The 27,705-nt window shown below is 42.6% G+C and overlaps 1 protein-coding gene across 1 annotated transcript; it reads left to right on the forward strand.

The window, feature by feature from the left end:
• Positions 1 to 5,529: 5,529 nt before the first annotated feature.
• On the forward strand, positions 5,530 to 27,627 carry LOC135888811 (fatty acyl-CoA hydrolase precursor, medium chain-like). The gene is made up of 14 exons (XM_065416596.1): positions 5,530 to 5,602; positions 10,105 to 10,309; positions 11,167 to 11,308; positions 12,788 to 12,921; positions 14,663 to 14,816; positions 15,527 to 15,628; positions 17,652 to 17,756; positions 19,372 to 19,422; positions 22,046 to 22,183; positions 22,280 to 22,360; positions 24,769 to 24,916; positions 25,639 to 25,770; positions 26,869 to 26,941; positions 27,450 to 27,627. The coding sequence occupies exons 1-14, from the start codon at positions 5,530 to 5,532 to the stop codon at positions 27,625 to 27,627; spliced, it is 1,716 nt and encodes a 571-aa protein (XP_065272668.1).
• Positions 27,628 to 27,705: the final 78 nt, after the last annotated feature.

The following is a 27,705-nucleotide window of genomic DNA, read 5'->3' on the forward strand; positions in this document are numbered from 1 at the left end:
CAAGATGGGTTGTGTAAAGTAAATGAGAACAGTTGCCCTATAAAATCAACCTTCAGATCTAGCACAATGTGGCTCATGTCTCCATTGGGACCTCTGAACCCTACTTTGAAACAGTAATAGATGCATGCAATCCCAGAAAAAATAGAAAAGCTGACGACTGAAAATCTAAAACTCTTTCAGAACTTGAGACATTTAAATGAAAGAAGAATTATTCATTGAGGTTTATTTACAGTCTCTAATCTAACAACACATAAACTAAAGTCTCTGCCAGCAGAAAGTATTTCTAACTTCTACATATTTTTCATGTGCCACCATAGCCTTGTATAGCAACTTGATTTATTACTGCTATTCAAGGCAACCGTCTCTGTTCAGTCTATTTGCCAATACAGCCAGCCATCCAGAAATAGTAGAAAAGGACATCACCCCTCTGTTTTCTTGATATGCAACTTTATAATTTTCACCACTGTCAAAGTCAGCAAGAATCCTCTCCAAAAGTCTGAGGAATAAAGCTCTCAAGGAGAGAGTGTACGTAACCATAAAAATCTGCTATAACTGAGCTATTATGCAAAAATATTATTTTCCAAAAGTTCAAATCTACAATGTTTTTCCATTCTAAAAATGTACCACACATACTAACCTTTGTAAGAACCTTTGGGAAAATACATGAATCAGCAAATCTAAATGAGCCTGAGCAACAGTGGGGTAAGGGCGCAATTCAGCACGAATATGAGTAGGTGCATAATCCGTGAGACTAGTTCCATGTTTAATTTTATACATGTGCTGAAGTGCCTTGCTGAACTGGGGGCCTTTGGCTTCTGAACCAGCACTTGAAGCTAAATACTGACTTAAGCCATGAACTCAGGGCACGCATGTTTGAAAACTGGGCCTTTAAATTGTTACATGTAGGAGGAATCTCACTGGATCAGTCCACTCCATCTAGGGAAAGGCAAAAGATACTCAGAGCAGTTTGCCAACTTCTCAAAATACCTGAAGCTACTTCTCCTAGTGTACTGAAAGAAACGGCCCACTTAAATAAACACAGGTGCATGAAGTCAAATAATTTATGGAAAGCCCGCCCTGGGAAATAGAATATTATCTTTTGACATCAACGCTCCAGAATGAATGATCTTTTGGAGCTAAGGCCTGTTGAATCACTGCCACAACAATTAGTGAGGGGGAAAGACTATCTTGGAGTACAAAATCGAAGCCAGAAGCAACTGTTGATTTCACTGGTCTATGGTCTTAAGAGGGTTTTTGATATCATGGAATTATTGTACACCCCAAAATGAGCTACTGAAAACTACTAAACAAACAAAAAGCAGCTCTTAGTTGGTGGAATGTGCTGCCAGCACTAATGCAAAGGAAATTGCCACGATGCTTTCTCCCTCCTCCCCCTCACTGCCGTTATTTCTCTAATAATACACTTATTGGACTGGAATGGTCTAAACTATGTTGAATGTTTACTCAAAGCCCAACTCTGCAAAGTGCTGAGCATCCTTTACTCCCATTATATCAGTCAATCTGATAACCCCAGAGTAAACAAGGGGGGGAGGGATAGCTCAGTGGTTTGAGCATTGGTCTGCTAAACCCAGAGTTCAATCCTTGAGGGAGCCACTTAGGGATCTGGGGCAAAATCAGTACTTGGTCCTGCTAGTGAAGGCAGGGGGCTGGACTCAATGACCTTTCAAGGTAACTTCCAGTTCTAGGAGATAAGATATCTCCATTTAAAAAAAAAAAAATGTCACAAACACCTCAGCGATGAGATCTGGCCACAGCTGCTTGCATAATATTTGTTCAGCAATAGTGCAAAATTTTCAAGCCATTTGCCCAATACTGCTCTCGCTCACCCAGCTCTTGATGCAACATGTTTATATATGTCTACATTTTAGAAACCAGTATTAGCTATGCAAATACTAAATATTCCAGGAGGAAATTCATACTTAGCCATCAATAAGATGGCCCCGTGCACCCCAGTCCTCATGAGATCACAAAACACTGCAAAGGATGACAGGGACTTTTAACAAATATGAATGTGACCTCTTCCCCCTCCCCCCAACACACATCCCCCCTGAATACAGCCAGCTACTACGGCTGAAAGTTATGCCTGATTTATTTGTTAGGAGCCAAGTAAAGAAAATGGAAACATCTTGCTTTCTGACTGCATGTTCTGTCAACTTAAAGTGTGCTATGGCCATCTGTAAGGGGGTCTCCTGCACAACCTGATCTGCCTTGCCTACCTGGCTTCTCTGCTCGCCTCTCATTCAGGAGCCTGAACAGGATAAAATACCAGAAGCAGCAACTTATGGCTGTGCTAGGGGGTGCAAGCAGAAGGAGCTGGGGACAGGGCTGGCTCCAGGCACCAGCGTAGGAAATACGTGCCTGGGGCAGCACATGCTAAGAGGTGGCATTCCGTCCATTCTTGGGGTGGGACAGTCCAGGCACCTTTTTTTTTGCTTCGGCAGAGCCGGCCCTGGCTGGGGACATTGGGGAGAAGAAAGGCTGTTTCCCTTAACATAACTGTACAGCTGGCAGCTGTCCTGCCTGGTCATGGCTGGGAGAGCTCTTCTCTAACCCCCACCATCCTAGGCCCCCATGTACCTTTACAGAAGCATCAGGAAATAAGTGGGTCATGCCCCCCCATTCCATTCCCACACATGTGGCAACAGCTTGGGCTCCCATCCAGCCAGGACGGACCCATCTTGCACAAAAAAATGCCTGTAACCAATACCAATGCTACATAAGAGGCACATTTTATATTGTATATTTATTATTCATATATGAACTAATAAGAAAGTGGCCTCTATATGTACAGCCTAGATGTGTAACAGAGTGCTGTGTTTCTGCAACCCCTGCCAGCATAACTCCCCATAGGGGACTGTGTCCAGCCAACAGAAGTTAAAGGAGCCCTGAAGTCAGGGCCGGTGCTTCCACTAGGCGACCCTAGGTGGTTGCCTAGGGCAGCAGGATTTGGGGGGCAGCATATTGCCGCCCTCGGCGGAAATTCGGTGGCGGGGGGTTCTTCCGCTCCGGGTCTTTGGCGGAAAGTTGGCGGCGGGTCCTTCACTCGCTCCGGGACCCGCCGCCGAAGTGCCCCAAAGATGCGGAGAGGAAGGACCCCTGCCACCGTATGCTCAGAGGAGGAGCGCTGCTGCCTAGGGCGGCAAAAATCCTGGTGCCGCTCCTGCGTGAAGTTACTCTAAGATATGGTAGGGGCTGAACTGGACCATGACAAACCTAGAAATCAGAGCATGCAAAAGTGCCATATAACCACCTTTGTGCCCCTGGCCCTTCCCCTTCATCCTCTAGTCTAAGTCCTATGCTGAGCATAGCTTGACTAGCCCCATAATTTGGGGCCAGTAGCTTTGCAGAGGTTGGTGGTTTGTTTCTGTGAGCATAACCATGGGAACTAAATCTCATCCGCACAAGGAAATGTTACAGAATACACCAAAATATTTTGTTACAATCTTATCAAAATGTATTGTGTTGATAGGGTAAAAAAGTTGTTTCTATTTTATTGTTTTAATTTTTATGTTACATTATATGATGGCTCAGAATATATGTCAGTTTTTACTTTTATGTTACAGTGGAACCTCAGAGTCACTGCTTGCCCTTTAGTTTTTTAGTAGTTTGTTTAACACAGTACTCTACTGTATTTGCTTTTATTTGTGTCTGCTGCTGCCCAATTGTATACTTCCGGTTCCAAATGAGGGTGTGGTTAACTGGTCAGTTCGTAACTCTGGTGTTCATAACTCTGAGAGTCTACTGTATATTATAAATTATAATACAATATAACATAAGTCAAAATGATAAAGTTGAAACTGTTAGCCAATATACATGTTAGGCATAGGGCTTACCATATTAATATTGTATTATAATCATTATATGGGCAGTTATGTTTACCAAATTATATTATGTTCTTCCCACAACTCTGTCCACTTTGCTCACTTATTTATCCCACAATATTCTGCAAAGTTAATTGTAGCTTTTGGCATTAGTGAATATAAAGCTTGTCAAAGGCAAGATACATTTGTTCTATGTCCTGATACAGGTACCTTCCCAAGCAACTGGTTTAAAATGTAGTAGCCAAAACAGAGATAATGAAACAAGTTAAGGAACTGGTACAAATTGGTGGGTTGGCTCTTGGAACATAAGATCATAAGAGCTGCCATATTGGATAGACCATGGTCCATCTTGCCCAGTATTCTGTCTCAAACATTGGCCCATACAGTGCTTTGTGAGGAATTTACAGAATAAGGCAACTATGGAATGAGCCACCTCTATCTTCCACTCCCTGCTTCTGGTAGTAGAGGTTTAGGGTTGTGTCCCTGACCATCTTGGCTAATAGCCATTGATGGACCTGTCCTCCACGAGCTTATCCAGTTCTCTTTTGAACCCAGTTATACTTTCGGCCATCCCAATTTCCCATGGCAAAGAGTTCCCCAGGAGAATTATGCATTGGGTAAAAAGTACTTTCTTTTGTTTGTATTAAACCTGCTGTCTATTAATTTAATTGGGTAACCTCTGATTTTTGTATTGTGTGAAAGGGGAAATGACACTTATCTAGTCATTTTTTTCACATCATCCATAATATTATAGACCTTTATCATATTCCCCCGTCCCTTAGTCAGTTCTTTTCTAAGTTGAACAACCCTAATCTTTGTAGTCTCTCCTTGTATGGAAGTTGTTTCATACCCTTAATCATCTCTGTCGCCCTTCTCTGAACCTTTTCCAGTTCCATTATATCCGTTATGAGATGGGGCAACCAGCACAGGAAACAATATTCAAGTATTCTTAGGTGATATATAAAGTGCTTTCTAACTTGTAAGCAACTGTGCTATAAATATAAGTGGCATGGGGGGGGGGTGTATTTGGAAGCACACCTTCTGTGTGGTGAACATATTACAAAATAAAACATGCTTTCTGGAAAGAGGGTACATATGTCTCTTTTTTGTATTGTACTGGTTGGTGTGTAGACAAAAAAATTGGCTATGTTTAATTAGTTGGTCTCTAAAACATTCTTAATAATGAATGATTGGCTATACTTTTAGACAATAAAACAAAACATTTCAATAATTTCCCACTGAAATTTTAAATGAAATTGATACATCCCTGCAAAATGTTTTGATTTAGTTGAATCAGAATTTTCTAATGGAAAACTGTTCCATCAGAAATTTTTTTGACTGTTATAGCTGCCAGTTTTTAAGCAAAACATCCCACCCAATTTGCTGCTTAATCCCTGTATAGGGTTAAATGATCCAGGCAGTCTACAGAATGTCACGCCTTCTTATACTGTAATGTTTGAATTTATAATCTAAACACATTCTTTCTTAACTGTCAAAGAAGGTGAAGCCATTATTTCAGGACAGTCCCAAAGTGCTACTGGTTAGTGACTTCAGTGTACTTTGAACAGCAAATGATCCATGTCTGAAATTATGTAAGATGTTGGATGTTACTCTTAGGTAACCTTTGTGCTTTACTGACTATTTAAAGCCTGGAACTGGCCCCCTGACTACAGGAGCACCCTGCAAAATGTCGACTGGTGAGAATATCTTGCTGCTGTCCCTGATTTTTGCAGCCTGGTTCACAACCCTTACAGTTAACGGTAAGATTTTAAAATATTTTACACTATTGCCTCTCCTGGGGGAACAGAACAATTGAAGTACGGTGAGTTGGGAGCAGCATGGCATGTGTGTGTGGTTTTAACACAGGAGCTGGGCACTCATACATTGTTTGGAAGAAATATGATAGTCTGAATATCAGAGGGTTCTTAAATGCTTTTCATTTTCCTGTTTTCAGGCATGTGCCTGTTTGTTGCAAGTTTAGTTCTTATAGTGTCTGCATTACTCCCAGGTGATTGTGAAGGGCACTCCCCTTAGTGGAACAGGCACAGCTGCGTTAATATTCATTAACTAGTATTACTTGAACAGCAATAAAAATACTTATTTAGTGCTACAGATTTACACAGAGCAGGGCCGGCTCTGGCTTTTTCGCCGCCCCAAGCAAAAAAAAAAACCTGCGGTGCGGCCGAAGCGCAGGTGCAGGGGGACCGGCTGGGGGTGGGGGAGAGGGAGGGAGCGGGCGGGAGAGAGAGAGAAGGGGGCGGCCAGGGCTACAGCAGGGGCGCTGCCACGCGACCCCTCCCGCTGCGCCGCTTCCTGCCGCCTGCCGCGAGGGCTCCGCTCCGGTAGGCAGGGAGGGAAGGAAGAGAACTGCCCTGCAGGGCGCTCCGATCCTCCGCGCCGCCGCCCCCTACAGGGCGGCCGAAGCGGAACAAAAAAAAAATAAAAAAAATAAAAAGCGGCCATGCCGCCCTAGGATTGGGCAGAATGCCGCCTCGAACAATCTGCCGCCCCAGGCACCAGCTTGCTCAGCTGGTGCCTGGAGCCAGCCCTGACACAGAGCCTTCTAAACAGCGAGCTACATTCCCTTCCCAAAGAACCTGGACTTCAGTTGCATCTGGATCAGACCCTGAGCACTTTTTCATAAGGCTCAGAAAGTTCTTTTCCCCTCACTTGTGCCAGAGGCAGCTGGCATGCATGGAGCAGGAGGAACAATAACACAGCCAGGGGCTCTTTGTACTGCAAGCCTGGTCTGATTGCAGGTTATGAAAGTCCACTCTGCACAACACCATGTTAGCAATAGTAACTAGGGGTAAGCAGTGCTGTGACTGAATTCCCAGGAGTGGTTTTACTTGTAGTGCGGGCAGGATCTTACTGAAGTTGTGTTGGAAATGAATCTGGCCCTATGTGCACAGTTAAAAGCAGAAGTGTGTTTGGTCAGTGCAATACAGCATTGACATTTGCATTCTCTTGGTTTAGACCAGGGGTCGACAACCTTTCAGAAATGGTGTGCCAAGTCTTCATTTATTCATTCTAATTTAAGGTTTCGCGTGTCAGTGATACATCTTAACATTTTTAGAAGGTCTCTTTCTATAAGTCTATAATATATAACTAAACTATCGTTGTATGTAAAGTAAATAAGGATTTTACAATGTTTAAGAAGCTTCATTTAAAATTAAATTAAAATGCAGAGCCCCCCGGACCGGTGGCCAGGATCCAGGCAGTGTGAGTGCCACTGAAAATCAGCTTGCGTGCCGCCTTCGGCACGCGTGCCATAGCTTGCCTACCCCTGGTTCAGGGTAAAAGACACCAGACTCAGTTCAGGGTAAAAGACACCAGACCAGACTAACTTGCAGTGCCAGTTTTTCCAGTTGCTGCCACTTTCCCACACATTAAAAATGCTTTCCCTGGCCCCCTGCTTAAATTGGGAGGGATTGCAAGGGGTCACAGACTCCGAAAAAAAATCAAGCCAGATTGCAGAAGGGTGCACTGTAAGCACTGTCTTACCAAAGTGACTGCTCCCAGATTATGATAACCCCCCCCCCGCCCCCACTTTTTTCAGATCGCTTTAAGCACTGCCCTGGCTGCTTTTTACCCTTTTGTAAAAAATAAGATTTGTATCTGGGCTGTGTAGTGTAGTGAGACACTATGGCATCCAGGGCATGCTGGGTGATTAATTCACTGTTGATATTACCAACCACTGACTACATTTTCCCCATTACACTGTATATAAAGCAGTCTGGCTCTGGAGATTAAATTTTCCATACTCAGTTTATGGATGGGTGAGCGCAATCAGATCCTGATCCATGTTCAGGCTCCTAGGTGCTATGGTAGTATAACTAATAAATAATAATAATAGTAAAATTCTGTCTCATTTCTTAGTTTTGATAATTACGGAGTGTTCTGTAAACTGAATTATAACTATATAACAGATCTTCAAATCCAGTCCCTTCAATTTTGGAGTTCAGGGTGTGGAGTCAAATCCCTAGATGTAAATTCTCTCTGTGCTTTCAGTTCCAGGTAGAATGTAAAACTGGAAGAGTCCTATTTTTCTGGATCCAACTTAAGTTCATCCAAAGTGGCAGAAATCTTGAAAGAACAACTGATTTTGCAAATTTTAAACCATTTTGCGCTGACATCTCATGTGAACAACTTGTGATATTTCAATGCTGCTGAACCCAAACCCAAGCTCCATTTTGGTCTTTAACCCAAATCTCAACCTAAATTGAATATGGATGTAAACATCCCTGCCTTAGCCAAACTACTGTCCAAAATCAAATTTTAAAAAACCTGCCTTAAAATGGAGTTAAGGCTGCTGAATTCCTTTCATTAAATACACAAACTTTAAAAATACACTGGCTAACAAGAAAACATAAAGGCAATTTCCTCGAGCATTCAGTTCTTATATCACCACCAAAAACACTGGATTCAGAGATGAGTGGTTCTTTACAACCCATCTCATCAAATAATAGGTGCTTCTGAGCCCAAAGAACCAGACACACACTCAGGTCAATATATAACTTAGATCTTACCCAAAAATCACGCTGATGCCAATCCTTTAGTATCTAAAAATCTAAAGGTTTATTTATAAATAGAAAGAAAAAGAAAGAGAGAAAGAAAGAAAGAAAGAAAGAAAGAAAGAAAGAAAGAAAGAAAGAAAAAGAAAGAAAGAAAGAAAGAAAGAAAGAAAGAAAGAAAGAAAGAAAGAAAAAGAAAGAAAGAAAGAAAGAAAGAAAGAAAGAAAGAAAGAAAGAAAGAAAGAAAGAAAAAGAAAGAAAGAAAGAAAGAAAAAGAAAGAAAGAAAGGTGAGAGTTCAAACTGGTTAAAGGAATCACTTACATACAGTAATGGCACAGTTCTTGGTTCAGGCTTGTAGCAGTGATGGAATAAACTGCTGGCTTAAGTCAAGTCTCTGGAGTACATCCACAGCTTGGATGGGTCATTCAGTCCATTGTTCAGAGCTTCAGTTTGTAGCAAGTTTCCTTCAGAGGTAAGAAGCAGGATTGAAGACGCAATGGAGGTGTTTCCAGGGCCTTTTATAGCTTTTGCCATGTGGAGGGCATTCCACTGTTTTTACTGTGGAAAATCACAGCAACAAGATGGAGTTTGGAGTTACATGGGCAAGTCACATGCCCATGCATTTCACCTAGTCACAGCAGGAAATTTCATTAAGTGTAGATAGGCGTCTCCCAGGGTCATTGTCAGTTAAATGTTCTTTTGATGGGCCACTCAATTAGAATAGGCCCTCCAAGATGTGCTGGCTAATTACTTTGTGGGCGTTACCCCAGGAGCAAACATTTGAAATCCAAGTATAGAGCCAATACTTATAATGTCACATACAAAAATGATACATGCATACAGATAGCATAATCATAACCAGCCAATCATAACCTTTTCATAGACAGCTTACTCGACAACCTTTGTACAATATTTTCTGCAAATATATAACAGTGGTTGCAACAATGATCTATACGGTCATATTTTAGTCAGATAACATCACGCCCCCATCAGCCCAAAGCTGATAAAGAGGCAGGAAGAATGCCCCGAGGAAGGGGTGAAGGGGAGAGAGGGTCAGCACTTCACTTCTTGTCAAGATAATTAAAGAAACACTGTTGTTTTTTTAAAACAATAATAATGCAGTGTTGCCATTACATGGCAATCAACATGACTGCCAAGTTTTCCTTAATAATACTTCCATTTGTTAAAATAGCACAATGGACATACTTTTGAAAGACATATAAGTAACTATTTTGCTACTGATATCTTTAACATATAGCCAACAATTAATCAACATAATGATTTCTGTATTATACATGCATTGAGGTCAAGTTTAATATTAAACCTTTCTACTTTACAGGCATACATTTATTATGCAACAAGTTGCCTGTAAGAACAACATATATTTTGATAATAAATGAATTCAATATACAGACTAGGGTTGTCAGCCTTCCAGGATTGTCCTGATATCTCGAGGAATTAAAGATTAATGGTTTATTAAAGATTATGCAAAGTGATGAAACCTCCAGGAATATGTCCAACCAAAATTGGCAACCCTAATACAGATCTCTCAGAAGCATGGTTAGACTTAAAATTGATACGGTTTGGGGTTTTTTTTACTTGCTCGTGAATATTTATTGAAATATTTTGTATGAAATGTTTAAAAGAAATCAAAGATACATGCATAAACATCTGAAGCACTTAGAAACTTGCCAGGTCATTTTGAACCTCCCGATATATAATCTGATTTTATGTATATGTTTCACAGGACAAAATGCTGCACACCCAGAAGTGGTTACCAAATATGGGAAACTCCGAGGGCAGCAAATCAAAGTTGATGGAGCTGAGACACATGTAGATGTTTTCCTAGGAATTCCTTTTGCAAAGCCGCCTGTTGGACCTTTGAGATTTTCCCCACCGGAGCCAGCTGAGCCGTGGAAGGGTCTCAGAGATGCAACTTCCTACCCACCCATGTAAGACAGTGACATGAACATATGGGTGGGTAGGAATGTGTAATAAGGAGGAACACAATACTGACACTCATGGCAAAATAAATCTAGCAAAATGACCTCTGGTGGAACCATTTAACTGGGGTCTGTTAATGCCTGTAGACTGTTAACTTAGGTGAGTTTTAAAGGTAAGTCTCAGGATATTTATTTGGCATTAGCAATGGACCACTCCCACTTTTCATCAATGATGTTCTCCCTTGGGGGGCTTTTGAATCTCCAATTAGTAATGTTTATGAAACATATACCTCAGGAGTAGAACTGAAGAGGAGCTAAGAAACATTGGAGGGACTAAATGCCATATGAATCACATTCCCAATGCTACATATATGAAGTTGAGGGCAGTCTATTCTATTGCGGTTCTTATTCTGCCCTCATCACTGTAGTGTCAACATGCCTTCCAGTAGTGCATTAAGTAACGTGATTAATATCTATAATATGCTACATGATTGGGGAATATAAGGTGAAAAAGAATCCACTTGCATTTCCACTGAATGACAACAACTGCAAGGAGGCTCTTATATGTCTTAGCTCCTGCCCATTTGCAGGCAGATTGCTATGGTGTTTCGAAAAAGTCTGCAAGTAAGTGTGTTCTGCTGGAGGCTGTATTGTCTGTATGACTCCTTAATGCACTTTTGGCTGGCAGTCACAGGGAAGAAAATGTTTTTATGTTAAAAATGGAAAACAGTGATATGATTCTCTGTTGCCAACAATCTGAAAACCTATCACAGGTGGATTTGCTGTATTTATTGTGGATGGAGCATCTGATGGTTTTTGTTACTATGATTCTGTTGAATATTATTGATATATTTTTAATTGTTAAGGTGCCTACAGGACCCAGTGACTGGGCAGCAGCTATCGGATGCATTTACTAATAGAAAAGAAAAACTTCCTTTCCAAGTTTCCGAAGACTGTTTGTTCCTAAACGTGTACACACCTGCCAGCTCAGACAAGGACATGTTACCTGTAAGCAAATTTACTGCAAAATCGGTGCCAGGAGTTCATCCCTGGTGTAACTCCATGGATCAAATTATATCTTGGTGTAAGTGGGCACAACTCCCATTGAGGGAGGTCAGTGCCTACATACTGCAGGGCTCAATTTGATTCCATAAGAGAAACTTCACAGCACTTTACTGCTGTATGCAAACTTGCAGGTGCAGTTTTAGGGGCTGCTTTTGAAAATTGGACCAATCTATCTAGTTGCATGTTCATATTTTTAAAACATTTGTTGAGACTTACAACATATAAACCCTCTAATATTTTATAATTATTTACTGAAATGTTAAATAAGTTATTGTGACACATTTTTCCTTCACAAAACTCTGAAAAGAGAGAAACTAAGTAAATAGTAAAAATGTGCCCTGTCATAATTGGATGACTTGAAGGCACCTGCCTCAGTTTGGTGGTTTCTTATTTTATTTCCCATTTTCTGTTACTGTAACTCAGAATTATTTTCCACATTTCATGAACATCTATTTTATTCTTCATGCCATTCTGTATATTTCATACCATGTGAGTTTTCTTAGATCTGAGATCCAAAGAGACTGCTATATCATGCCAGTTTCTAGGGGTACATGCTAGTCTCCTAAGTAAGCTAAGAAAAACCTTATTTTCCTTTGAAAATAGAATCTCTGTTAGGGCTGGTCCACACTAAGCCCCCAGTTTGAACTAAGATACGCAACTTCAGCTACGTGAATAACGTAGCTGAAGTCGAAGTATCTTAGTTCGAACTTAAAGGTACTTACCGTGGGTCCACACGTGGCAGGCAGGCTCCCCCGTCGACTCCGCCTACTCCTCTTGTGGAGCAGGATTACCGGCGTCGATGGCGAGCACTTCCGGGATTGATTTATTGCGTCTAGACAAGACGCGATAAATCGATCCCAGAAGATTGATTGCTTCCCGCCGAACCAGCGGGTAAGTATAGACGTACCCTAAGTGTACGAAGTACTCTGCAAGGACACTTGGAATTGAAGAAACAGGGGTAACTATTCCCTTTCTTTTTCTTTCCTTTTCCTGCTCCCTTCTTCTCTATCTCTTACACCAATTAAAAATAAAAAACCTAAACTCCCTACAATTTGTAACCATCAAATCTGGGTCAACCTTTCCCCATATTTCTCTGCTTGCAAGTTCTATTCCCATCCCCTACCCTTTGTCTGTTTGTGTCTTTAGATTGTAAGCCCTACAAAACAGCATAATAACAATATAAATATTTAATAAAATAATAATTTATCTTTAAAACTGAGATGTGCAGACTCGAAAAAGTCTTACCACTTTTTTTAACTATACTCTCAAGCAGCTGAGCCAGCAAGAATTGTCATGTTGTGCAATAGCACAAAATAGTACTTTATCACAGCAAAAATAGCAACCCCCTGGTTTGAATTTTACACCTGAAGTAATATCAGGGTGTTACAGATGTAGGTGACTAACTCTTCCTGCTTTTTTCAGGTCATGGTATGGATCCATGGAGGTGGATTAGTGATTGGTGCAGCTTCAACATATGATGGGTCAGCACTATCAGCCTTTGAAAATGTGGTGGTTGTAACAATTCAATACAGACTAGGGATCCTTGGATATTTTAGGTAAGACATTGTGCGCTAAATGCACACAGGATAATGTTCCCATTACCAGTACTCCCCAGTGGTTGAGTCTGAAAAAGACAAGCATATGTCAATCCAGTATAAAGTGTCTTAACTCACAAGCAATAACAAATTAACTCATCCTTCTGTGGGGAAACCTGAGTGAAAACCCTGATGCCACCTAGCCAATAAGCTGTTTAAGGAATTCTGCTGCATATAGGCAGAAGCCTAAAAGAGAAAGGACTATACGTTTTTGTTTCTTACTCATATTTGTTTTATCGTTAATTTGAGATGGCCATAACCAAAACCCTGGACCTAAGTGCCCTAAAATTGTGGGAAAGTTCAGATCCATAGCCTGGCTAAGCATTACCTGAACTTTGGGAAAGTTTGGGTCAGTGAACTAGCACTTCAGCCTATTCGTGTTTTTTTACACAATAGGATTGATTTGGGTACCAAAGATCAAGGATACAAATAAATTACCTGCAAATACCCCCTCCCAAAGACAAGGAAAACAAGTATAGGATAACACCAATGCACCCAAATAAATATTGGAGAACAGATATATTTACCTGGAACCAAAACCAACATGATGCCCATCTGTAGGGCTTCGGGCAGTGGGTTGTACATTAAAGGAAAAAAGACCAGGAAGCCACAATAGGACAGGATCATTTTAAAGATGTTATCCACACAGCAGAAATTCCAAAGATATTTAGATTGATCGCACATCCATCTCTCCTTAAGCCACATGCTTGATTCTCCTTTAACACAGCGTCCATTCTTCTTTTCCACATTTTACACCTGCATCCCAAGTTTGTGAAATTTACCAGTAAGCATACTAATAACCCTCTGAAAACTACCAGTATTCAATTATATCTTGAACACAGTTATAATCTGATCTCTTTGATTATCTGCTTTATTTTTATACTCTAATTCAGGTGCCCTTCTCTCAGGGGAGAGGAAAGGAAAATCTGACCTGAAAAATATCATCTTGTAGGAGTTTGGGTTAATTCTTAGGCAGGTTTATCTAATCTATCTTTGCACTATGCACTGATGTATTCAAGCCTCGGTTCAACAGGATGTTTAAGCTTGTGCCTAACTTTAAACCCATGAGTAGTCCCACCAACTTCTTTACTTCTTTGCTGAATTGGGGCATTAGGGCTATTGTCATTTATTCTGTGCTCATCACTATAGTATCTGAACACCAAAAGCCATTGTCATTCTATAGTGCAACTGGAGGTGTGATTGCAGCTCAGGTAGACATATCTGCATTAGCTTTATTTTAGCTAGCACAGCTAAGCAGTGAAGACATGGTGGCATGGAACCCAGCTGTACAAGCCCCTTCTTGGAATCTTGGGCTCGTACTTGTGCTGCTAGCCTATATCAGGGTCATGCTGTGTCTTCACTTTTATTTTTAGCTAGATTTGATAGCTAGATTAAAGCTAATGCAGGTATAACTGTAAGAGCTGCAATCACACCTCTGACGGCAGCGTAGACATACTCTTGGATTGTGCTTCACTAGTGGCTAGGGCTAAGAGTGCTATTTAGATAACTGATGCTAGTCCCGACCTGAGTTTTCCAGAGTTCAGAGTTTTCTCACTTGTTTTCTGACACTGCCAAGAGCTCCATTTTCAGGTGTTTGCTCCATTACCAGCTTTGATACAATCCTTGGATATATTTTATATAACACAATGTATGTTATAAAACTCCAGGCTATCTACTTCCCTTTATATTCTCTTGCTTTCAGCTCTGGTGATGAACATGCTCGTGGAAACTGGGGTTATTTGGATCAAGTGGCAGCTCTCCAGTGGATTCAAGAAAATATTGAACATTTTGGAGGAGATCCAGGATCTGTCACTATATTTGGAGAGTCTGCGGGAGGAATCAGCGTTTCTGCCCTTGTAGGTTTTATAGTAATCACTAATGAGTTTTAAAAAACAGCCCTATATTTTTATTGTGAGTTTGTGAGCGAAAAGTCAGGGAGATGACAACAGGATTGAGTATTATTGGAGACTGAAGCAGCTGGGAACCGTGGTACATCAACCTTCTCTGAGGGGAGAGTTTGATATTAAAGAATTTTCTGATTAATGAAACTCTTCTTTTCATACAATCGCCTATTTGTTTTAGGAGCCCAAGTGTTGATTCCTCTTTAATTAACTTGAGTACTGAATTATTTTAAACAGCTGTGGTAGGGAACAAAATTGTGGCCAGAGAGAGTAAAATTCACCCAGGTGTAAAAATTCCAAGTTAGTGCCTCTGCCCCACTTAAGATCTGCGTTAAGGGTCACTTGCACATACAGTCACCCAGTCTGGGTGAGCAGCCATGGTAACAGCACGTAACAGATAGACATGCATTTGGGGTGCATTGCACACCCATTTTTTTTTTTTTTTTTAATCTCAGCATATTTGGAATCAGGATAATCATCTGCACCAGGCTGTGAGAGTTTGGAAGTAAATCAGCCCTTGAGTCTACAGAGCATTTGACGTAGTCTAATAATATTTGCTTTTAAAAGTGAAATAATGGTGTTAAAACGTAATTTGTGACACTGCAGTTTGTGATTCAGTGGTCAAAATAGATTGTTTGTGCTCTCCCTCTTTTCCTGCTTTTCAGGTCTTATCTCCTCTGGCAAATGGCTTGTTCCATAAAGCCATCTCAGAGAGTGGAGTTACAATCAAGATGTTGTTTACTGCTCACCCTGAAGCACAAGCTAATGTAGGTTCTTTGTAATATCGAGGCTGTATTTGTAGAAGCTGGGACCTGACTTGCACCTGTAAAAATGTACAGTAACTGTAGACATGAGCATCTACATTTTTGTGTGGAAATAAGAAAACTGTGCATACTTGATATTTTACACATTTATATGTATATTTATCATATTGGCATGTTCAAACCCACAGATGCACATGTACGCACATATTTTTGGCTTAGTCTTACTCCCACTTTTTAAAAAAAATGGCACCCAGCATCCCATTGTAAAGGAACGTAGTGTGGTTTTGTGGTTAGAGTACAGCAGGGGTAGTCAATAGGCAGACCATGGGCCAAATCTGGACCGCCAGATGCTTTTGACTGGACCGCAAAATATTTTTGTTTATTTATTATCATTATTGCTATTAATTTCATTTTATTTTCTCTGGAGTCTGGACCTTGACTATACCTTAACCAAGAAATTTGGACCTTGTCAAAAAAATAATTGATTACTTCTGTATTACTGCCAGTGGGAAACCTGAGTTCTATTCCCAGCTGTGCTATTTAACTGGTTGTTAAAAAGGGAGAGGATAATACTTACCTACCTGACAGCAGCGGCGCCAGTTTTGGGAATGGATGAATGTCCCCTTCTCACCGATTTTTGCACTTGCTCAAAGTTCCATAGACAGAGCTGGGGGGGCATGGCCTGACCACTTTTAAGCAGTAGACCTGTACCAAATCAGTATGGCTGCTCCCAGAACAGTTAGGAGTGTTTCTCTGGATGCCTGGTCGTAACACCACTGAAATTTGACTCGATCGCCCCTCTGTAAAGATGAAGGGGCAGCCAGGCCAAATTTCAGTGGGTGGCATTGCAACCTGGTGCACTGGGTTGCAGTGCCACATAAATTTGGCTTGGCTGCCCCTCCATCCAGATGGAGGGGTGGCTGGGCCAAATGGTGTTGCAGCCCAGAACACAAGGAGTCTGCTCCCCTACAGCACAGCGTAGGAGAGTCCACTGAGAAGGACAGCACTCATGCACTGTGTGGATGAGATAGAGGGGAGACTCCCCAGCTGAGGGAGTACCTTGGTCCCTGTGGGAGGTGTGGGGACTGGAATGGGGTCACTGCTGGGAAGGGAGGGACAGGGAGCAGAACTGGAATTTGCCCTGCCCCCCAAGAAACATGTGCCTCCTCAACTGCCTGACAGATATGTGTGAGGCTTAGTTGATTGACGTCTGTGAAGCTATTTGACTTCCTCATGTGAAAGGCCCTGTAAAAATCCAAAGTATTGTTATTACATCCTGCAACAATCAAATTAGAAAGAGTTTACAGCAAAATTGGAACCAAACTTATTGGAGGCAGAAATGTCCTAGAGAATATGTCACCTTATACAATTAGTATCCAATACTGGAACCAATGAAATCTATAGTTTGTAGACACTTGAGTTTTTGGAGGATTCCACTAGGCCAGTTTGAGGTGCTCTGGGACTGGCCACTTAGGGACTTCCATGGGTTCCCTTCCAGCTAGCTGCCCATATCTCCGCTGCCCCTGGCTCAGCTGACTCCACTGCTGAGCAACAGGTGTAACCTCTAGCCGCAAAATGTGAGAAAAGCTAATGTAGTTTACTAAGCACGCGACTGACTGAAACACTTAAATGTTGTGATCCTGGCTCTGATACAGGCCCTCTGTGTCTTGCTCAAGTCATTTAACCTCTGTGCCTTTGTTTTCCCATCTTCCTACCTGGGAGGAGTTTTGTGATGATGAGTTAATGTTTGTAAAGATCTAAGAAAGTAAACTAAACCAGCAAGTGCACAAAGCTGCATGATTTATTTGCAGCAGCATCCCTTGAAAAGCTTTTGAAACATACGAAGTCCAGAATGTACAGCTGAGCTCCCTTTCTCCTACAGTAGAGAAAAATCCCAGACCCACCCAAAACTTAAAGTGTACACAGCACACTGAAGGGATAAAATGCTATCTAAGAGCTAAATATTGTTGTTGTTATTCTCCATAGAGAGCTACTAAAAGTGACTTTTTTTTTTAATTGATTGCAGAAAATTGCTAGGGTATCTGGCTGCCAATCAACCAGCTCTGCTGCAATGGTTCATTGTCTGAGGGAAAAGACAGAGGAAGAAATAATAGAAATAACGCTAAAGATGGTAGGTGGCACTGTAACTCACCGTGTGTGGCGACTGTTAATCTTTTACTGCAAACAAACAGGATTTCAACCTTGGGTCCAAGAGTGTGCTTATTTTCCCTTTCTGCTTGCATCAGAGGAGGAATTAAAGACACTAGATTATAAGCGCTTTGGGGCAGGGACCACGCATTTGCATTTGCATTGCCTGGCACAATGGTGCCCTGATTGTGACTGGGGTCTCCGAGTGCTACCTTGTTATAAACCATACCTAATAACTTGGGTTATTGCCCTTGGAAAGAAAATGAGTAAAAGGAGATAGGACAGACATTTATAAAGTGATGAGTGACAGAGAGGACAGTGGGCCATTTGTGTTTACCTTCGCTGATAACCAGAGCACGAGTGCACTCACTATTAAAAGTAACAAATGTAACAGATAAACAGCAGTGCTATTACATGGTGCATATTAATTAAACCACAGGGCCAAATACAGTATCTTAATAAGCTTCTAATGAAGATTAGACTTGTCTGACTAAAGGTACATTTTCTGTCATGGCTGTTGTCAGAATCAAGGCCTCTGTGATTTTTTCACAACTTTTGACATTTGAGGTTTTTGCCATGTGGTGGAGGTGGCAGTAAACAACTAGCCTCATTTCCCTGAGAACCTTAGGAGTCATCACGTTAAAGCCTGGCTACCATGGGAAGCGGGAGCTCTAGTGATTTGTTGTGCTGGGGAAAGGTGTCAGACTCTACGATTTCTGTAATGGGGCAAGTGTGAGATGCACCAGGGCAGCACTATTGTCCCTGCAGCTGTGGTAGAGACAGTCATGGAAGCAGACCAGAGAGTGGTTCTTTCCTTGACTGAACTGACAGGAATTGGGATGGCAGTTTCAAATAGTTTTAGGATGGGATTTTCAAATCACCCTACGGGAGTTCAATGTCCAACTCCTAGTAAACTTGGGTACCCTTAGACTCCTTTGAAAACCCCAGTCTTAGCTATCTGTTAAATGTTATTGCATGACTTTAAAAAATTTGTATTGCAAAACAAAGGCCATTTGGCTATAAATAACATTACCGGGGCAATTTTCTCTATATTTATGACCTTAGATTTTGTTTTACCATGACCATGCTATTTTTTTATATAACTTGTAATGATAAACCACTAGCCCCTACTTAGAGTATAGTAAGAGTAGCATCTGAAATTAGAATGAAAAATATAAAAATGTCAAGGCCTGCCTCTCCTTATTCTTCAGCTGATCAGGACTGAACTGCCACCTCCCCCATAAAGTAGCATCATTGCATAGGATGCTTTATTATTAGTGATATTCACCCTTCCTCTCATGTATTGCACCTTCCTCTAATGTAGTGCATTCTCACAGAAGGCCAGCAGATGGACCACTGATCTATTCTTCTTTGGCAGTTCCTAAGTTCCTAGGGTAACCCTGCTTGTTGTTAAGCAGATGCAGACATAGAAAAGACAGGCAGAAATGGTGAAGATGATAGGTGACACTGTAGCTCGTGTCTGCAATGACACTGCAACTTTTACTGAAATTAAATAAACAAAATGTATGCTGTAAGATTAGAAAAAGTGGCAACCATCACACAACTCATCCTTTTCTTCTCTTCCTTGCTTTTTGCAGGAATTCACAACACTACAGTTGAATGCTGCATCATCTGGAGACTCTGAAAAGGTGATACTTTTTTTGATTTCCTGTTTGGGCTTTGAACTGTTTGTGTCCTGTCATGAACCCATTTTCAAAAGGGAGATGGAATCACAGCAAGAATGTACCAAAATTCACAATTTCCCAGGGAGAACAAACACAAAAAATGCAGGCTTGCGAATTCAAGCAAATGAGAAAATGTCCAAAAGGAAAATGGCCCATTTTTTCACAGCTCCCAGTGCCACCATGGTCATCAGCTAAATGTATCCACTAGGACTGGATGGATGGCTTTCTAACCTGCATGCAGGAAGTAAGCACCGCATATTTGGGGATCTTACTAAGGATTAATCAAAACTTTGCACAAAGTATAGAACACCTGAAATTTTTGTTTTCTGCAGAATTGCAATTTATTGCCCCACTTACATGGTTTTCCCCATCACAACATTAGCTTACTGAACTGTTTTGCAATACCCCAACATAAGTTAATTCTGCCCTTACTTACACATATGCATGCCCAGTAGTAGGGTGACCAGATGTCCTGTTTTTAAAGGGACAGTCCTGTATGTAAGCCCTCCTGCAGGTGTCCTGACTTTTTCTTAAAAACAGACAAATTGTCCCATATTTTCTATCTCCCCCACACACATGGTGAGTTCTGCTGCTGGCCAGATCCCTGCTCGCCAGTCGCCCGCCTACCAGCAGTGATTGGGGGCGGATCCAGTGGCCAATGATGGGGGTGGGTGTGCAAGGCTGGTACAAAGATGCAGCATGCGGGGCCAGCCGCTCCCTCGGCTGGTCCATCAGCGCAGGCCCTGCTGCATGCAGACTCTCGGCCAGCAGGACTCTGCCCCCCATCCCGTTTCCGGCCGTCTCTGGCTGCGCACTGCAGTGGCTGGTGAGTGCAGGAAGGCGCCAGGCAGCAGCCAGTTATGTGTTACTTCTGTTGCCCACCCATCAGCCCTTTACATGCTCCCCCTCTTGCTGTCCTCTCCCTGCTTTGCCTCTTTGCCCCACGCAGTCCCACTGCTCCTCCATATCCCCCCCCGGTGGGACGCGTCCAGCTCCCAGCCCTGTGCGGAGAACCAGCCCATGGTCAGAGCACTGAGCTCACCAACAGCCTGGCCAGCAGGCTCCTTCCTTCCTTCCCCCATTGCCTCTGGCTGGGCTGGTGCGCTGGGAAAGCCCAAGACCCTCCGGCTTGGGGCGCTGGCCAGGAGGTGCTGAGACCTGAATGTGCCAAAGCCCTGCACAGTGCTGGCATGGGGAAGACTCTCTGCCCCCAGCTAAGCTCTGGAGTGGCAGGGGAGGTAAAAGGGGGGTGAAATTCCCAGCCTGTTCATGCCCCGAACCTGCAGGCTCCACAGCAGCCCCCGGGACACAGGCTTAGCACCCTCTTCACCTCCCAGCCCTGGGTCCTGCCCCCCGGGAGCGTGGGACTGCTCCATCCCCTAGGCACCCTCCTCTGCTGAGCAACCTCTCTGGCCAGGTTCGCTGAAGCCCCTGCAAGTCAGGTTGCCTGGGCCCTGGTGCACAATGCATCTTTAGGGCTTAACCCATTCCTACCTGCACTGTAGCCAGGGGGCCAGGAGGCAGCTGGGTTATGTCGGTGGCCAGCAGTCGCCTGGCGGTGTTAGTTGCCTTTTTACACTGTGCGGGCAGAAAGGGACAAGCTGCTTCCAGCCACGGGGGGGGGAGGGGGGGAGGGGGGAGTGCAGAAGAGTTGAGCTCTACAAAGACGCGCCAGGTCACCCCTTCCCCCCACTCCTCCCTCCCTGCGGCTGGAAGCAGCTCCTGTCCCTTCCCTCCTGCACAGTGCCGAAAAGCTGCTGCTGGCCACATTCTGGTGTAAATCCTGGCAGAAATCGGGGGGGGGGGGAGCAGAATGTGACCTTGTGTGCCCCCCCAGTGTGTTGCCTCGGGAAGACACAGTGCCAAATACCAGGAGAGGCGTCTCCTGGAGGCCCATCCTGGAGGCCCAGCCAGGCATGGAGGGCGGAGAGGGCCGGGCAGGGAGGGTCTGGTCGGTTGGTTGATCACCCCCGCTGTGTGAGAGAGGTGTACGGGAGTGTGTGTGTGTGTCACCTCTCCCTGTGTGTGTGTGGGAGGGGGTAGGGGTGTGTAGGGGTGTGTGTGTCACCCCTCCCTGTGTGAACCCTAAAGCCTTAAAGATAAGGTAAATAAAAAGAATCCAACTATGCAGTGTTTCTTTTTAACGGAGGCTCAGTCAACTTGATGTTAATTTGAACGTTTGTACTGCATAGTTCTGATTGATTGCCATTGAACTCTCTTGAATACGAGTAATTTCACCAGCTGTCCCATATTCAGCATAGGGAAATATGGTCACCCTACCCAGTAGGGTTGGAATGGTGTAAGCAAGGATGGAATTTGACTGACTTATCTATGTGCCATGAGCATTTGACATACAAAGGGCGGAACACACATTGTTAAGCCAGATAGAAAATCTGCAGGAGAAACTCAGAACACGACTTGAAATGTGTATTCATCTCTTACATACACATCTTACACTTTCACTAATAACATATGAGCTCACCTGGGCACTTGTTTAGGCTTGGTTGAGGTCTGCAGTGGGAAACTTGAAATATCTTCTACAGGCAAAAGTAACTTATAAATAACAAAGGACTTTTTTTTTCTGCAGATCCTATTTATCTCTGCAGTTTTGGATGGTGTATTTTTTCCTAAGAGCCCTGAGGAGCTACTGGCTGAAAAAGCAATCAATGCAGTCCCATATATAATAGGGACAAATAACCATGAATTTGGATGGCTACTTCCTAATGTAAGTGATTGTAAGGGCTTTATTTATAGCCCAGTCTGTTAACTCTTTAGAAATATAGGAATTCATGGGCAATGTCATGTTCTTTTTACTGTGCAGATGTTGAAATATCCTGCTTTCACTGAAGGGTTGGACAAAGAAACAGTAACCTCACTGCTACTGAGCTCAGAGTTATTTACAGTAAGAGACTATTTCAAATTAATTCACATATGATGGGTATAGTCCTAGGTGAGATCTCCCTCCTCAACTTTCAATACAGTGTGCAAGAATATTTTACACCATACTGCTTTATTGCTGGGCTAGGACTTTCCTCTTGGGAAGAGGTGTAGATCATGGGGGGGGGGAGGATTCATTCTGGGCTAAAACTTCTGAACAGAGGGCGACATACTGCTGACAGAAAAGTGCCAAACAGGCAGAAAGAGAAGAGAAGCACAATCCTGCTCCCTCTTGAGATTAGACACCCCACAAAAACTGCTATAACCTATGCTCTTCTTCCTCCCCCTCCTCCCACATGAGGTGGAGTCCCATTCTTTAACAGGGTTTCGATGGGCAGCTGCAGGCCAGAAAGCCCTTGGCAGCATGGCTCCTGCAGGTATTGCATTGTCGTGGGGCTGCAGGGAGTTGGGAGGGCCAGGCAGCAGCACAGAGGTGAGGGACTTGAAGAGGGAGTATATCTCCAGTTTATCCCTGAGGTCCACCTACATCCATCAGAGATTTGGGGGTTTCAAACTCTTGGCCTCTGACAGAAAGGATTGGGGGTAAACCTTGGTTTCCTTCCCCAGTGGGAGAAATCTGTGGAAACTCATGGAATTTCTGCTCGCCTATATAGGTTATTCCCATGTGGAGGAGAATAGGTCCCTATGGAATATCATGAACATCAAAAGTTCAAAAATCATGGGATCGGCCCAAAAATCATCAGATCGTTTTAAAGAGAACATAGTCATTTTTGTTCTGTCTTTAGTTTTTTGAAGTCCCCAGTGTGTGTGGCAGGTACCATGTTGCCAACTCTCCCAAATGCATACAGTGAGGTGATTCTAGCCCCTCCTGCCAGAGCTCTCATTGCTGCCCAATGGCACAGAACTTCCAGCTTCTCTCCAAATCTCACTCTTCTAATTAATTAATTCTGTGGTCCGCCCCCTCCCCCCCCCAGCCCCACAGGTACCCATCCCCCAGCCCAGCCGTTAATTTACACACTTCCCTCCCCCGCCCTACATCCATGATCCACCAGCTGCTCAGCACACCTCTGCTCCTTCTGTAGCTTCTGTGAGTTCTTTATCCACTTTTCCCCTTCCTAGGCCTGTGTTGCAGCCAGGGAGGAAGAGGGGAGAGACAGGAGCACAATGATCCATTTTTTACATAAAGGAGGAGGGAACAGAGCCACCCTGAACACCCAGGCTCTTTCCTCCCCCTTCACTCCATTGGCTGCTCACTCTTCTCTCCCAAAAAACTCCTATTAGCTCCTGAGCAGAGGGAGGGGGAGAGTTCTTCTACCAAATGGTCAAAGCAGCCAATTAGAGGAGGCTTTTTCTGGGGCAGGGCCGGAAATCCCATGATTTTGTCTTGGTGAGACCTCCAGCAGAGACCGAAGTTGCATTGCTCTCAAGGAAGTCACTAGAGCTAGTTTCAGAGTATCAGCCATGTTAGTCTGTATCCAAAGAACAGGAGTATTTGTGGCACCTTAGACTAACAAATTTATTTGAGCATAAGCTTTCGCGGGCTACAGCCCACTTCATCGGATGCATAGAATGGAACATACAGTAAGGAGATATATATATACATACAGAGAACATGAAAAGGTGGAAGTTGCCCTGCCAACTCTAAGAGGCTAATTAATTAAGATGAACAGGAGTACTTGTGGCACCTTAGAGACTAACAAATTTATTAGAGAATAAGCTTTCGTGGGCTACAACCCACTTCTTCGGATGCATATAGAGTGAAACATATATTGAGGAGATATATATACACACATACAGAGAGCATGAACAGGTGGGAGTTGTCTGAAACCTGTAATTAAGATGAGCAATTTTTTTTTCTCCTGCTGATAATTGCTCATCTTAATTAATTAGCCTCTTAGAGTTGGTAGGGCAACTCCCACCTTTTCATGTTCTCTGTATGTGTATATATATCTCCTTACTATATGTTCCATTCTATGCATCCGATGAAGTGGGCTGTAGCCCGCGAAAGCTTATGCTCAAATAAATTTGTTGGTCTCTAAGGTGCCACAAGTACTCCTGTTCTTTTTACTAGAGCTAGTGTCACTACTTCTGTTTGTTCATCAGCATTACTGATTGATAACACTTGTGTGGATGTTAATATAGTGGTCTCTGCCCCCTTCGCAGTCCTGCAAACCTCTTCCTCCCAAAGAGAGCACGAGTTGGCAACCTCACAACTTCTAACTCAAAGTTTTGAGTACTTCCCACACCCCCCACGATGTGGGATTTTCTGTGGGAGGAGGTAACATGGTCCAGTGTTCATAGGGTTAGCTAGTGACTGCTGAAGGGTTCTAGGGAAAATGAAGCTTGCTAAATGTTGCAGTTGTTTCCAATAAATATCATCATTATAACAAGTATCTTTATTGTTCATTCTAGCATGTTCCTGCTGAGTTCACTTATCTATTATCTAATGAATATCTAAGCAATATAGAGGAGCCTACCCAGCTACGAGATAGGCTTTTTGAACTGATGGGAGATGCAGTGTTTGTTGTTCCAGGCATTCAAACAGCTAGATATTGCAGAGGTGAGTTTCCAATTAAGTACATATTTTTTAAAAAAGGTTAAATTCCATCCTACCAATATCATTGTTCAAAGCCTGACCAGGAAGTAGGTTCCTGTCTATATCCCTGTGTCTGTAATGGATCATCTCAACAGCTTTTCAACCCCAATCTCCTGCTGTCATGAAACTTTATTTAGAAAAATGCATGGCCATGGCTCTGTCTTTCATTGATCCTGAAAGAACCATGTTACCATGAAAGCCAGGAGAGCTGTACACACGGTAGAAGAAATGGTCCCTTACAGGAAGGCTAAAGAGCTGCAGGTTTAGGGGGTTGAGCCCCATTCTTGTTTGCAGGGAAGGAGCAGGCATATACCTCCTGCAATGGGTATGACAGAGTGAAAACCAATGGAAGTGAATATAGGGGGTTCCTGTTCTTCACATTGTCCTGTCTAAGGGACAATCAAGTGCATAGTTTAGTATCAGATGAACTTCTGAACTTTTTCTATTGGCACCAGCTCTATGACTGTCTGGGGGCTCATTGTGCTGCAGATGACTATTTTCCATTAATCTTTGGTAATGTATGTTTGCATCTGAATTCCAGTTAATATTAATAATCAAATAAATAATCAACAAAATGGTTATCATTTTGCCAGCATCTTATCAAAGTAGCTCTTGATTAAAATGTATTGTTCTGTGTGGAATATATTTTTACTACTGGAACTCTTCTTAACTTTGTTTTCTATTAGATTCTGGCAACCTAATCTACGTTTATCATTTTCATCATCGACCAAGTTCATATGAAGGTGTTAGACCAGACTTTGTAAAAGCGGATCATGGCGACGAAATTGGCTATGTTTTTGGAAAGCCCTTCTTAGCTGGTGATGTCTCTCCATGCTTGCTAAAGAATTCTTATTAAAGCATCATTATTGTGACACGTGGAACTGATGTCTAATAATGTTGTGAATACTGAAATGTAACAGTTGTATGAACACTGTATGTTTCTGGGACAGTGAGGTGAAAATATTTTATATTGGATTATTGGAATTTTCTGTATGGCTGCATTGATCAAATTTATATTGGGGGTTGTGGAATGTTTACTATAGGCCTATAATGCTCAAATTTATAGGGGTCAGTCTGTGCATGAAGGCAGCACAATGGCTTCCCAAATAAGAACACCCAAGCACATACTTGAATGACAACTGGGCAAGTTGTTAGCTTCTAGGACTCTCTGTTCAGTCTCAAAACAAATTGAAAACCTGGTTTTGCCAGAGCTGAAAGTTACCAGATCAAAGGGCTATAAACAATTCAAAGGTGACTTGATTCCTTTGAAAGGAGGAGATAAAAACTGTGCTGTAAGTTCAGGAGTGAGCTCTGACAAGGAAACAAGCTTATGCAGAGTCAGGCACTGCTGAAGGAACTAGTCCTACCAGGGTCCTAGTGTGGAAGGCAGTTTGGTACCTCGTAAGCTTAGACATGCATATAGTCTGTTTTATTGTTTTTAAAGTATGTTTTCTCCAAAATGCTTTTTGTTCTAATGGTACTTTGTTTTTTTAAAGGAACCTGGTTGGTAATTGATTACCACTGTAATTGCCCCTGCAGGAACAGGACTGTAGAGTCTGAGCCTAGATCAGACCTGCTGAAGCAATCATAATTAGTACCAGGGGACTGCTACCGAGGATCTGATCTCAGAGTTTGAGAATTGCCTGATTCCCCCCTTGGCAGGTGATGGCTAATGGCCTGAGACCTGGGCAAAGAACCAGGAAAGGGGCAGAGGTGCAGTTCGCCCAGTAACTGTGACATTATTATTATTTGAGCCCTATTAGCAGGCTCACTGCTGTAAAAATATAGGAGCTGTGATCTTTGTTTCTTGTCTTATAGTAGTGAACTATAGATACTTTTTAATTGGAATCAATTCTGAGTGCACCTATATTAGTATAATCTTTGTGCTGACATTACATTTCATATCTTGCCTTCAGGTGATGCTACAGAAGAAGAGGGTAAACTCAGCAGAACAATTATGAAATACTGGGCTAATTTTGCTCGAAAAGGGTGAGACTTATAATACATTCATTAGGGGTCAGATTTTGTCATTGCTGCTGAAAACACTATGCCAGCACTTTTCTGGTGGGCCCCATGTTTCTGCAGAGTTTAAGATTTCATTTCAAAACAAACTAGTTTCAAATTCCTGTGGTTGCAAAGAAAAGGTGCCAAATGTGATCTACTCCAGGACCATCTTACTGAACCTGCAGATAAACAGAAAAATTAGGTCCAAGGGCTTGAGCTATCACACGCATATAATGAAGCATTAGAGCTGAAACCTAATGAAGAAAATTTAAATGTCAACATTATCTGTTTCACTGCTAGTGACAGATCATTTCAGCAGAAACATCCAGAGATTGTGGGGTTGTGAGCAAAGCTTGAATTAACCACCACTGTGTCCTTCCACCTCCCCAAGTAATCTGACTCTTGACAATTAATGAACAAACACTGTGTTGTGCAGTTTTCATCGCAATGATAGAAAAGTGGCAAGATGATTCTTCACTGTATTTTTTTCTAGAAATCCTAATGATGAAGGTTTGGTGACATGGCCAGCGTATAATGTGGATGAACAATACCTTATAATAGACTTAAAGCAGAAAGCAGCAAAGAAATTGAAAGAGAACAGAGTGGAGTTCTGGACAAAGACCCTGCCTAAAAAGATGGCTGAAGGAAAGAGAGAACACAAAGAGTTATAAAGTCTGAGAAGCATATGGGTTGCTTTTAGTACAGTGAGATAAAACAAGATGACTTCATCTGAATGGGAGGCATTTAAT

This window comes from Emys orbicularis, chromosome 14 (genome assembly GCF_028017835.1).
Source record: "Emys orbicularis isolate rEmyOrb1 chromosome 14, rEmyOrb1.hap1, whole genome shotgun sequence".
Taxonomy (NCBI): domain Eukaryota; kingdom Metazoa; phylum Chordata; order Testudines; family Emydidae; genus Emys; species Emys orbicularis.

Coding starts and splice junctions, on each gene's coding strand:
- LOC135888811 (XM_065416596.1), top strand. CDS start 5,530: ATGTCGACTGGTGAGAATATCTTGCTGCTGTCCCTGATTTTTGCAGCC. Junction 22,361..24,768: donor TGAGCTCAGAGTTATTTACA/GTAAGAGACTAT, acceptor TGTTCATTCTAG/CATGTTCCTGCTGAGTTCAC. Junction 24,917..25,638: donor AACAGCTAGATATTGCAGAG/GTGAGTTTCCAA, acceptor GTTTTCTATTAG/ATTCTGGCAACCTAATCTAC.